The sequence below is a fragment of the Falco punctatus genome (genome assembly GCF_963210335.1).
Source record: "Falco punctatus genome assembly, chromosome: 5".
Lineage (NCBI taxonomy): Eukaryota > Metazoa > Chordata > Aves > Falconiformes > Falconidae > Falco > Falco punctatus.
The window spans coordinates 59497589-59511519 of record NC_137584.1 but is presented as its reverse complement, the minus strand read 5'-3'; the positions used below and the strand labels follow the sequence as shown (position 1 = coordinate 59511519).

General features: G+C 36.8%; 1 protein-coding gene across 12 annotated transcripts in view; it reads right to left on the bottom strand.

The window, feature by feature from the left end:
* The window catches only part of TRDN (triadin), a 251596-nt gene that overhangs the window by 165197 nt on the left and 72468 nt on the right, over positions 1-13931 (bottom strand). For all 12 annotated transcript variants that reach the window (XM_080389939.1, XM_080389943.1, XM_080389945.1 and 9 more), the window contains 5 exons: positions 10269-10328; positions 7449-7508; positions 6048-6107; positions 3404-3463; positions 1843-2037 (listed from right to left, as the gene is read on the bottom strand). In XM_080389939.1, coding sequence (XP_080246065.1) covers positions 1843-2037; positions 3404-3463; positions 6048-6107; positions 7449-7508; positions 10269-10328 — 435 coding nt within the window. The remainder of the gene's footprint in view (positions 1-1842; positions 2038-3403; positions 3464-6047; positions 6108-7448; positions 7509-10268; positions 10329-13931) is intronic.

Genomic DNA, 13931 nt, shown 5'->3' with positions numbered 1-13931 from the left:
AAAAGTAAGGACTGCAGGATCAGGAAATCTTGGTAAAACTGCAATGACTTCAAAATTATGTTCACCTTGGGTCACAGTGGGACTGAAATATAGCACTGAATTTTCTGAGAGTATCCAGCTGGGCAGCAGCAGCTTACGGTGTAAAAAGGAAGGATGAAAGTAGAAAAGGCAGTTTTCACTGGACATGTGTAACCCTATCTGCAGTGATAAGGGCAGTTGAAGAGGCTCCTTCCTTCCTCCACTCCAGCTGCTCATTCCCACTTTCACCTGCCAGGGTTCAGTGCACAGTCACTGGGGTCATACACTAAAGCAAACTTACAAAGTGATTTGTTAATGTTTGATGTTGAGATGGATCATTTTGCTAATATTTATCAGCTAAAGGGGGAAAAATCCCACAAAAACCAAACCAAGAAAGAAATACCCAACACCACTCTATTGTTCTTTATAATCTTTGACCCCTACTTACTTAAAATACTTTGCTATCAGGGAGTGAAGTGCCTCATCTGCACACCATTGCATTTTGAGAGCCTTATCCTGAACAGTATGGAGTGGATCCCACTGTGCACTGAAACTCTGTCAGAGCAAACAAAAACTGAAAAAAATCTGTACCTCCTAAGAGGAGCTCAAAAATTTGCTGAACTTTCCCCTTTGTCACAGAAATCAGCATGGAAAACACTACTTTGATTTTATGCTTCAAAGGCTCCAATATTTCAAGTAAAAACCAGTATTAACTAGAATACAAATAAATGTTAAAAAAATACTAGTTCAGCACACTATGCATGTCAGAAAGGGGTCTATATCTCAGAATCTCCCAGATTTCCAGAAACATACAATTTAGGCAACTCCTAAGGAGTCCAAAGCTAATGGTTATGAAATTCTGAGAGAATCTGCTCAGGCAGATTCAGGTATGCAGGCAGGGATGGCTGCTTTGATGCTCAGGCATAACAATTTGTCGGTGGTTATCAGCTGAAAGGATCAAATAGGGGCGCCACGCAACACTGAACTGCCTCTATTAATGTCAGAATCATCCTGTGCCTGCAGCGTGGCAGTTTGTACAGAGATCCAGGTCCTGTTGCCTTCACTCGTACAAAATTGTACCTAACACCATGGAAGAGCCACAGGGAAATGAGGGAACTGGTCAGAGCAATTTGGGAGTGGAAGAACCCAGGCTGGCTCTGTCAAAGAGGAGCATATAGCTAATACCTCGGTTTGGTGTTGATGCACGTTGATTCTTTGTTTTATCATTTAATTTCTTTCTTCCGCCAGGGCAAATGCCATTATGGCATTTCATTCCTTCTTAGGAGAAATTTGCAGGGTGTTCCAATCAAATTATGTCAGGTGGGCTTATCACTGTGTCATGCAATACCTGACAACATGACAATGCCTCATATAATCTGATGCAAGACAAATTACTACTTTCCCTTTCCTCTGCTCCTACTTTCCTTATTGTTATAGAGGACATATGCAGATGTGGAAATAAAACAAAATTCCCAACAAGTCATTGGACAATGTATTTTCCAAAATACAGTGCACTACATCAGATGCTACTGTGCAAATCTATGAAGACTCAGGCATATCTGAAGAGAAATTGGTCCTTGGTAAAGAAGGATTTAAACCAAAATGAATCTTTAGCCATGACAGTTAGAATATTCTATAGATTAAACGTCTTTTATTCTTGATAGTCTCTTCCTAGCAGTGTGAGATTCATCTGGGATTTATTTGTACTGCACTTTTGCTTTTCATCGGTGAACTTTGGTCCTTGCCATCTTTAACTCCATTCTCTCTGCTTTTTCCCTGCTACGTTTTTAAGATCTTCATCTGTTTCCTCCTGGATTTGTTTACCTTTCTTTTCCGATTTAGTTACAGTCTGAAGAGCTTTTTCCTCCTTAACTTTCGGTTTGGCCTTTATTAGCCCAACTTCTGTTGTTTTAGTCTCCATCTGCTTGACCTTCTCAGCTGTCTTTGTGTCTCCTTTTCCATCCTTCACTTCCTTTTTAACTTTTGCTTCCACTTTAGTGCTCTTTACTTTCTTCTCCTCTGCAGGTAATAAAGAAAAAGCTTTCAGTGTCATTCTTCCCCTGCCCAGCAATACTTAATAACATTTATTTTACTTTGTGCTAATACTAATGAGTATTTATTCGTTATTAACTCTTTGCTCAGATCTGATGAAAACTGTAATCCCCCAAAATCAGATTGATTTAGACAGAATTATGAGATGCAAGCATGTTTTGTCTTCAGTCCTGCACCAAATGTTTGACGGATATTTAATATAGTGGGCTATGGCAAATAATACTAAATATTTCTAATGACAATATGATAGCTTTTATGGTATAAACTAGGGAGACAAATGTTGGTCATTGAGCAAACAAATATGGAACATACTTCCAGGATAAATCTGAGTAACTTTAGACTTCAGAGGTGAGAACTAAACTGTCGCAAGCTATAAAAGTAGTTGATTTAAAGTGTGGCTATTTATGAAGGTTGCTTTTATTTGCTGATTCTAGGTCTCTGCCCAAGAAGTCTTGAGTTCTTGAGTCTCTCTCTCTACACCAGTTCCCCAGGTTGAAAGACTGGTCTGAGACAGGCCAACTCATGATGTGTCCTGCGGCAGAGTGAGAAGGTTTCCAAGGAGAATTACCAAATTGTACATACCAGTGGATGAAGCTACACAGTTTGGTGAGACCAGGAGTATTCCTTCTGCTCATATGTATGAGCAGCTTTTTCTCATCTGAGACACAGATGCTGGTAATGTGGGTGTTTCTCATTCACTTCAGTGGAAAGTCCAACAGTAGTTTAAAATGCCACTGAATATGGTTTAATCTGTTTAGTGTGATGTTCATACTACTGTGTTCTTCATAGCTCTGTTTCCATCCTTGAAGCAAAACTTGTATGCTACAAAATCTGTCTTCTGTAAAGCTCTAGACTTGTATTTCCAGTAAACCACTGGGTGACTAGACTGATTTTATCAATATGTAAACTGAATAGTTCTACCTATTCTAAAACAGAATACAGATATTTATATAAGGGCATTCCTACTTCCCAACAAAGCCACAACATGACCAAGTCTAGGGGGCTAGTGAAGAAAGAATTTCCTTAACCAGTTGTAGTGAAAGTGTGTATGTCGGATCATTTACAGATCAGCCTATTTTCTTTTCAGGGGAATGGTGGTTCATACCTTTAATTCTCATCTTTGAATTTTCAACAGGATTTAAAAGAGATCATGCATAGATCTAAACTCTGAAAGTTCTAAAGACAATTTAATACAAATTATGTTTTAATTTCATTATAGTGTCATGTATCTGATTTTTCATACACATTATATTACCTGCTCCAATAAAATAAAGTTTATGAATTTTAATGTGAATTCTGGTAAAAAATGTAGTATAAATAAATAAATAAATACCTTTGGGAGGAGGTTTCTTTTCAGCTTTTTCATGTCTTTCAGGTTTGTCCTTTTGAATTACTAGAAATTAGTACAATTGTATATTAGGGGAAAAAAAGAGAAACTCACAAAGAATGAAAAAATATTTTTAAAAACATAACAACATCCCTGGAGGTTTCACATTTCTTCATGATTCATGTTTTTCAGTTTGCAAAATTCTTGCTTCTTTTCTTAGGTTCACACGCTGGGGTAAAAAGCTTCAAAACTGCTGCTGAGACTCACCTAACCAGAAGACAAGCCAGTCACACAGATCTGAAGCTTTGTAGGGAATGTTTATACTGTGTATTTCAGATGACATAAAGTTGCTCAGCTCAAGCTCCGAGCAGACACGAGCTTGATCTTCCTGTGCTCCAGCCAACAGGAAGCCATGCAGCTACATTTGTCTTACAAAAAAGCATTTTTCTTAGCTTGGGCTCACTGTCACACAAACACAGCCACAAGCCTGGTGCTCACTTCAGAGCCTAGCTCAAGTGAGTTCATGTCTGCACAGTATACACTGTGTAAACACGCGCTGCCTTGTCCCAGAAAGGCTGTCAGAATTTTATGCAGAGACTTCTATCTTGCCTGTCTTGGTTGCTGTCCAGACACATTGCTGGAACAAAACAGCCTTGAGAGTTAATTACACTTCTTTCAAGTGATAACTACATAATAGTAACATTTCTCTAACTGAATTCCAGGCTGGAATTGCTGCCTGTATGAGCCATGATTGAAATTTAGACTTGTTTTGCTTTTTTTTAAGATAGCCGTTTCTTAGATGATACGTATAAATAGCATTAATATCACTGAAGCTTTCTGGAGCCTTTAACAGGGAGAGAGGAAGAAACCTAAGTCTTTTTATCGAGCATAGAGAAAACCTGCTGACTGTGAGGGGAAGTAGCTGCCTGATTTTCAGCACAACTGGACCTGAGCATCCTCATTTCCTAGGGACTGCAGTGGTTGACACAGCACTGCTGGCAGCCGATCCATTTTAGAGCAAACCCCAGACAGGAGGGAGGTGAGCCTGGCAATGGAGAGCTCAGCAGCACACTGCTGGCAGATAGATATGTGCCTTTGGGAGCGCTGAGGGCAAGACGTGCCCTGTAGTGCACTGAGTCCACCCACAGGGACTTGCATGGCATGGGAACTATTTAAGAGAGGGTGGTATGTCTATATGTCACACTGCAGCAGCAAATCTCCCTAGCTACGCAGTGGTCAAATTTTTCATAGAATTTTCCAGCCAGTGAGTGGAGTCATGGCTGCTATTAAACACATTAAAGCTCTAAGTGATTATTTGGTTAGCTACCAGAAGATAAACGTGTAAACAGGCTGGCTTCTCATTAGGAATTTTTCAGTGATACTTGGAAGTTATTTGCTTTTCAAATTACACAGACTTTGCGGCCATTTATTTTCTCTGGATTACTTCAGTGTGATTTCAGTTTAATAAAAAAAAATCCTACACTTTCAAGTTATACAATGACAGTAGAAAAAAATGACATAACTTCACTTTAAAAGAGAGACTCAACAATGGTTACCTTTCAAAATCTTTTAAGGCTTTAAGTTTTCATTCCACTTTTTCTCTTTCTTCACTCCTACTTTCTGCTTTACGTTTTTCCTTAGAGTAAAACTGAGTTCAATAAAGACTGATTTGTACGTTTGAATCTATATTGTCTAAACAGATTCAAATTAAACCTGGTTAATTCATGTGTTCCATCATCATGGGATTAATCCGAACGTGATAACAGACTGATACTAAGATAAATTAAAAAATATCTTTTTTTCAAGATTTAACTGAATAAAAGTAAAAAGAGGCAAAGACTGAAGCCTAACTTCATTATAGAAATAATGCATGTGAAAAAACCCCAAACACAACAAAACCAAACAAAAAAAAATCCTCAGAGAAAAAACATTCAAATGCCAAGCCATAATAAATGTCAGTCTTAAAAAATTACATAACAAGACAAGCTAACTGGATTTTTAAATCCCCCTGTGCAAATCATGGCTAAAGATGGGATTATCAGTCAAAAGAATACTGAAAATCACCTCTCCTACATGATATTTCTTCAGAATATACATGCCAATTAGTAGATATGTAAATCTTAACCAAAGCCACTTCTGCCATGAGGACAGTACAAATCATGTATCGAGATGAAAATGTTATTGCAAAAAAAAAAAATAAAAAGACAAGAAAATGAAAATCTATTTTTGGATGTGATAGAAGAGCCAGACTGAGACAGTAAACACTGTTGCATTAGGTCTGCATCAGGCTGAAAACAGATACACAAGAGAAAGTCTTCTTTGCAGACAAATTACTGAATCCGAATTGTGGAGGAAAAGACATCATGGAATGCAAATATAATAGTCATAGGCTTATTTCTTTAACTGCATGAGAATGATTCATAATGACCTCTGTGCATCAGAACAAGAGAACCGAGCAAGAAATATATGCTGAGCAAGACCTCAGTCAGGGGCTGATAAAGATCTTCTCAAGCAAAAGTGAGAGCACCCAAAAAATGCACAGAGTGGATTTTAAAAGTTTTATACTTAAACACTCTTCTACACAATCTTCCAAACTATATATGCACTGAAAATCTAAAAGTGTACAACATCTAATAATAATCTGTATTACCTTTAGATGGTGTTTTCTTTTCATGTTTTTGTGGCTTTTCAGGTTTCTCTTTGTGAATAGCTAGAAATAAAAACCAACAGTAATGGTTATTAAAAAAATAAATGTTTCATTTTATGTGACAAAAAGGAGAAAAAAAATCAGGAAACACAACTAGGCACCATGACTACCTATGCAAAGAACCAGAAAGATTAATTAATCTGCTGCTCTCTGCTGTTGATGCCAAAACATATGATTCGAACTTTCAAAAACTCCTTTAACATCCTTGAGGTCTTTGCCATCAGCTGGGGAAGGATTTGCCTTTCTGGCACAACTGTAATCCCATGAAAGAAGTTTGTCAAGAAGAGTCATGCTTATTTGTGTTGTTTACTTGTTCATTTTGGGTTTTTTTGTTTATACTGTCGTTTACTGGTTTATTATGGTTTATGTTTATTACTTTGGTTCATTTCTGAAGGATTTTCTGAACTCCACATAACAACTAACTGTTTCCAGCTATGAATGATTAAACACTATAATTAATTACAAATCTAATTGCAATGGCATTATAACTAATGCTCTTTGGGGCTTCATGTTTGCTTTTAATTTCCACTTTACAAATTGAAATAAAGTACACTGTAGTGACTACATTTCTGGCTCAGGCTGCAGAATTCACCTGAGTTGTGCAAGAGTCACTGAGTGATGGGTAGTCTGGAATATCTTCCTATGTGGGCTCTGAAATACTAGTTTTTTGTGATTAATGTTTACACAGTAGCTTGTCCATGGGTGTACAGAACTGATATTTACATGTGTTCGTACCTCCTGAGATACCCTACAGGGACCAGCTGCCTATTTGACTCCAGCATATGACTTTATACTAAGAACACAAAAAAGTATGCATGAGCATTGCTATGGAGTCTCCTGCCTTGTGTTGGTGTTTCAAAAGAAAGTAAGAATTGTAGAAGATTAAGTAGTGCTACATACCTATTTATGGCAAGTAATTAAAGAACCAGTCCTACTATTCAATGCCTATGCAACATCCCTACTCAGTATTGTATTTAAAACATTTTTTTTTTTACATGACCTGCCTTATTACAAGGTTGTCAGATGTTTTTCCTGGATGGCCATATTCTCTTAGCAACCATACTTAACTGTGAGTGTCAGAAATACTGGGAGATTATGCTAATCCAGAGTATAAAATAAATTATCCCCCTTCCTCAGGAAAAAAAAAAAAACCAAGCATGCAGAAGGAATACAAAATGCTACTCAGTCTGTATGTCTGCAAACCTTTATATGATCTCATGATTTTAATTTGTAAAGTTCTATAACATTTTTTCTAATCAAGGGGATACATAAATGGAAGTTGAGTAGACAGTTAGTTCTGGGGTACCTCAAAATGTAAAATAAATTCTGACATTAAATCATTACCTGTATGCCTTTCCTTTTTTTCAGGTTTTTCTTGTCTTTCCAGTTTGTCTTTATGTGTCACTAAGAAAGAAGAAATGTGTTTATATATATTAAAAAACAAACAAACAAACAAACTGTGGAAAAACTTTAAGAATAAAAAATAATTCTACCATGATAAGCCTTAGGAGGCTAAACGGCCAGCTGCGTTACTCCTGAGCTATCCCGTGCATATGTGCACAGCACACACCATACTACATGGGTGTGAGCAGACTACCCTGGCTAACAAGTCACACCTTACCATCCAAGCCATAGTAACATGCCTTAGCTGTTTACTACAGTAACATCACCACTTAAAATTGTCTGTCCATTCCTGAAGAGACGTTTTCAGAAAACTGTCAAGGACTAAGGCAGAGCTCTCACAGTGACTGCTGCTGCCTGCACTAGAAAAAGGACATCACCTGGGCCACCCCATATTCTATCAGGCAGAGGCTCATAAAAGCCCTGGAATCAATCCTGGAGCATAAGAGCATCACATACAGAAATGACACGCCTGTCACTTGCCAGCTGGCTTGAAATGGGTAACCAGTAATGGATACGGATAGCTGGTAATGGATACAGATAGACCGTAATGGACACTAGCTGAGATCAGTCCCTGGCAATGATGATCTCAGGGCCATAATTAGATTCCCAGTATGTGCAAAGTAAAAACTAATATTATGTCAGTGGAAACTGTATTATGCTATCCACTAATGCACATAACTTTTTTCATTCGTTTTTCTTAGGATTTTACATGACAGTTTTCCAGACAATGGGAAATAAGCATGTAGATTTTAGACCATTTCAGAAAAATCAGTTGTGAAAATGCAAGCTAGCTTCAACCCTAACTCCTGTGGAGATTTTGTCCAAGTCTAGTAAAACTACCTTTGACAAACATGAGAAAATAAGGAGAAGTTATTCTACAGTACCATAAATTCCATATCTAACTGGAAGCAAAAGAAGAAAGGTAGAGAACGTTCAGGTTCTCACATTTTTTTAGCACTATAGTGGTGAAATACATGAAAATGAACTCCTGACATAACTGAGTCATTTTTAAGTGACCGAGACACTGCTAGGCATCCCCCGTTTCATTAGGTAACTTTCCTAAAATTCATCACAGAAGTTGATTAGAAATTAGACTAGGATGTTCCTTCATCTCTCTGTTATCTAAATCTTGAAAAGAGAATGTATTTAAAGTAGAAAATAAGTGGCTAAAATACAGGGCCATGGTGAAACCTTGGAGTCTCCCAGTCATGCTATAGTGAAATGGGCCTCAGAAAGAAATGTATCCATAGTCATAGGTTTAAAATATAATGTACAGCCTGAAAAAAATGTTTATTAATACTGTGAATACAAACAATCTCTATACACAGTAGTGTTTTAGTAGCAATTGTAGCAATAATTCGCTAAACAAAACTAAGCAATACATTTAGATAGACTTAGTAGGAGTTATAGCAAGTTAAGGCAGTATAATTATTATTCTTCATTGACTATCTGAGATTGGTTGGGATCATTTTTTCATGTTCTAAGAAACTTTTTAAACCATTAAATATTAGAATCATAGAATCACAGAATCATTTATGTTAGAAAAGAACTCTGAGATCAAGTCCAAACGATGTTCTCCTATCAAACCAAATCAGAGTTTCTCAAGCTTTCCACAACATAACAGGAGAAGCCTTAATGACACATTCATGTTTTAAGATGGGACATTAGGCTTTGCTCTGTCATTTTTCCAGATTTCAGAAAAAAGTTTCTCCTGTTACCACCATTCCATTTTCTAGTAATAAATATTCATTCTAACAGAAACCTGAACTTAACGTGCCTGCCATTAACCTCTAGAGTCAGTCTTGTTAACTCTGTATTTTGAATTATTTATATAAAATGGTAAAGCTCCAATCAGAGACCATTAGAAAGGCCTAGTCAAGCAGAGATTTCAGGCAGGTGCATGTTCACCTGGGTTGTGAGACTTGTGTTCTTGGTCTGAAATAAATCAGCTGTGGCTGGATATTGGGTCTTCTGCTTTTTGGGTGATTTATTATTTCCATTGACCTATTTACCCTTCCAGAATGGGTTTCTTCCTCAAGCCTGAGACTTCATTAATCACATTTTTATGTAAATGACATGTTCTCAGAAAGCCTAAAGTGTTTTGAAAAGTAGGTATGTTCCGACAAAATTCCATTTTGCCAAAAAATCCCTCACAAGAGGCACACTAGATGGTGGCTCTTGGAGCCCAGAGTTAACCCATGAGTTGTGGGTGGAGAGGAAGCAGTATCCTGATTCTGACTCCTTCAACCAGTCAATCCGTAATTTTTTGTTGGCATACACCACCAGCAACTTAGTAAATCCTCTCTCACACCCTCTCCCTACTGTATCTGAAAGGAGTCTGGGGAAAACTGTTTTCTAAGGCAGGACTCTGAAGCAGAATGCCTCCAGGGGCTGTGCCTTGTATGTTATAATATACTCATAACATTTTGCTCCGAAATATTCCCAAAGAAAAATATTATGCTTGGATTTATTCAAGAAGAATACCCCCCACCACCACCTATTTATGCTCTGGGAATCATTTATGCAAGTTAATAGTACAGTAAAAACTCATTAATTAATATCTGAATATAATTTTAGCCTTTCTGCAGAGTGATGAATTCAAAGTGCTTTTAAAATACTCATTCTCCTTCCAGCTGGGTTTCACAACTCCTCCATCCTTAAACATAATTGGGATTTGCAGGAAGGGTCTAAGAGTCAATAGGTTAGACTGTTTTGAACCACTAGTAAAAAGACAAAGAATATAAAATGCTGAATACATACCTTTAAGGGGTTCCTTCCTCTCAGTTTTTTCTTGTTTTTCAGGTTTCTCTCTATGTATTACTAGAAATAATTAAACAAACAAACAATAAACCTGTAATCTGGAGGTATTATGTACACTTATTATTTCACCAAAGTGATCGAGGAAAAATATTTGTAAATTCACATAATGGATTTTATCTCTGAGACACAGGTACTAGATGATGTACAGACCTTCTAATGTCGATATTTAATTCCAGACCCAAGCGAAATATTTTTCCTTGAATAAACCGTCAGTTATTAGACCATATTTTTGCAAAATAAATGATTATTCAGCAACCTTAATCTAATCTGTAGGATGTATTTTGGTCCCATTATGCAAGCACCCTGACTAAGATTTCTGACAGAGGAAATTATTTTCAGACCTCGACAGCATTGCTTTCTATTCTTAACAAAAAATGGCTAGCATATTACTTTCCATGTTCTTTTTTCTTTATTTTTAGCTGTTACTTCAGCCACAGGATGGATTAACAAGAGAACCTCTCCTTTAATCAGAGTGTAACTTCAGGAAGAGCAGCTGTTCAAAACACAACCGATGGCACATCCAGCTAGAAGCAGGAAAATATGAATCCTTATGTACTCTATTGCCACCATAACCTTCAGACTGTGTTTTTCTGCATGGTTGTATTCCACATCCTAATGATTTAAATAGACAAAAATGTTCCTTGTCAACCTGTACTACTAAAAGACTAGAGTTTTTCAGCTTCAGGGAAAAAAATATTTTGTTTGCAATACCCCCGTTTCCGTCAACGAGGAAACCGCAGAAAATACAGCTCTAACTAGAAGACAACTGTGAGCTTTATACACAAGCATAGTAATATTTTTGTATACATTCATTTTACCAGCTTTGGAGTAAATGTCATTTCACAGAGGTGCAAGCATTTTTTTTTCTTGGTTAAATATTTCCTTATTAAAAAATAGGCCCATGTCTTAAAGAAAAATCATTCCAATCATTCAGTAATTTCATTATGTCTTGCATGTGTTTGCATTATCCAAATACATTTCCAGTCATAACAGGTAAATTATTTTTGATAACAATTAGCAATACAGTGGAAAGAGAATGAAGGGAGATTTTTCAAAGCCTTTAAGGAATGTGGACAGCCAATTTACACTAAAAAAACAGGCTGTGAAGAACGAAGCAGCACCAGCAATGTATTATTGAATGAATTACAGACTGTGACTCACTCAGTTGCTTTAGGGCATCTATAGCATACCAAGGAAAAGCAGTCTCCTCTCTCCCTATACCTGTAGAACTTAGATTAACTATTTTTGCAGAAACTGTAGCATGCTTTTACATCTTGCATTTCTATTAGCAGTTGCTAGCTCTGTGCAAAACACTTTGAGCTAGCATGTTGTCAGTTTTGGATGGGGCAATAGCACAGTTTTGCACACAACGGCTCTGTAATGGTCAACAGCAGTGAAACACGAGCTTCTGCACATTGAACAAACCCCCTTGTCATCTTTATGCCAAAAAATATAGCTGAACTATGAGGATCAGACTGGCAATCAGAAGGCTTGTTTTTAGCCACAGAACATTGTACTTGTTTAAGGGAAACAGTTGTGTTTCTTAAAATTAATTTATTCTAGTTTCTCCATAGCATTTCCCTATTTCATGCTTCGGAAAAAACCCAAGATGAACTTTGAATGATACTAACTGTACTGAGTGTGAGCAGAGCTTAAAGTGGAGAGAAAAATCTAAGACAAATCTAATCACAGTGCCAAAATTGTATAAAGCACTAAAATGCAAGGAAATATTTGTGTGGACTCCAAGCTACAAACATAGAGAAAAGATCAGTTGGCTCCTTCTTGAGAAATAAAAGTAACTTGATGTATCTGGGCAGGGGGCCTGGAATGTGGATAAGCAGAGATCAGGCTGGCATAAGCATAAGCTATTTTTCTTTTCTTAGGGATAGGCTGAAGGCGACCTCTGGTTAGTTCAAGAACCCTGTCCTGTGTATTGATATCCCCACAGCCTCAGTGCTTGCTAAACTCAGATTGTAACATTTAATATATTACCTCTTACGGAACCTTACCCGGGAAGGTCAGATGTTGCCAAAAATTAAAGGGTATATGTTTCAGGGCTGTGGGCTGTGGTGACTGACCATTTTTGACATTTCAATCACAGTGCAGCAGGACCACCAAAGTCCACTGAAGCTTTTGATGTGACAAACTTAAATATTATTTTTCTTTTGCATATTAACTGTTCTATGTTCAGCTTCCTATGCAGTCCTAAAAGCCCTGTCATAGAAAATACTTCACTGGCTACAGATCTTTTCCAGATTTAGTCACTTGGATATCTATTTCTTTGTAAAGAGCTTAATAAGTGCCCTTTTTCAAGCCCACAGTGCTTAGGTGAAAGCCTTAGGTTTTAGAAATAAGCCAGGCTGACCATGCTGCCATGTTTCTGTGAAACAAATTAAAGTTAATAAGATTTTATTTCACACATAAAAAAACAAAGAGAAAGCACATAAAAATGTTTTTAAGGTTGCTAAATAAAGCACTCTTCAGCTGAAAAATGCTGGAACTAAAACTGCTCATTCAGTTTTAATTCAACCATTTTATTTGCTCTATGACACACTTTGTAATTAAAAGATCACCTGTTTTCTGTTTTTAGCAACACGCTGGATTCATCCAGAAAAAATAAGAAGAGTAACATAAAACTAGTTTTATGACAATTGTGTAAGCTAAAATTTTGCCAAAACTTAAAGAAATTTTCTTGGACTTCCTTGCAAATGCCAGAAAAGCATAAGCTCAGAATGAACTGTTATTAGCACTGGAAAAAATACAACACCCCAACCTAATTTTCACTAACCTAGATTTTGGAGATTGCTGAAACATTTTTATATGACTTTGAATGAAAATTCAGCCTGAGGCAAAAAGATGAGCATGAAAAATTTCATCCTCAGTGACTAGAGTGCGGTAAATTTATAAATAATCTGAAATAGGAGCTTATAATAGAAAATTTTAAGGTAATTTAACAATGTATTCTGAACTTAATCATATAAGGATATTGCTATCTACTTCACATAAAATCGAAAACAAGAAACATAGCATATATGAGAGAGATTTTTCCAAATTTCAAGATCTAATGGTATATTTGATTTGTATCAAGTGGAAGGCATAGTGAAGGGGGATGTCATTTGGTTTTCTTCATAAAAGTGTTTGAGACAGACACAATCCCCACCCCAAAAAAGCAAGTGCAAAAAGATGTAATAAGGAGGCACTAATTCCATACCTAAGGGAAGTAAAAATAGTTTCCAGACGAGTAAGTTTGCTGCTTAGTATAAAGCTAGGTGATGAGTGCAGCAAGCATGAAGCAGAGATTGTTTGCTCCAGCTAACTGACTAAGTGCTTGTCTACAGAGCGACACTCAGGAAAGTTAAGATAAATGAACTAATACAATGAAGTTAGAGTGCATTAGTCAGAGAACATTAAATCTTTCTGTGTAGATGATTTTATTCAGAAGTAAAATAACCTTGAATGGCTATAACTTAATTCTTCTTGAAGGAACGCTAAAGAAAAAAAAAAAAAAAAAGGAGGGTGGAAGGCTTGATCTGGAGAGTAGTACAGGTTTCCAGGTGCAAAACAATAATTTAGGGAAATGCCAGCAATTAATGAACTCTGGAG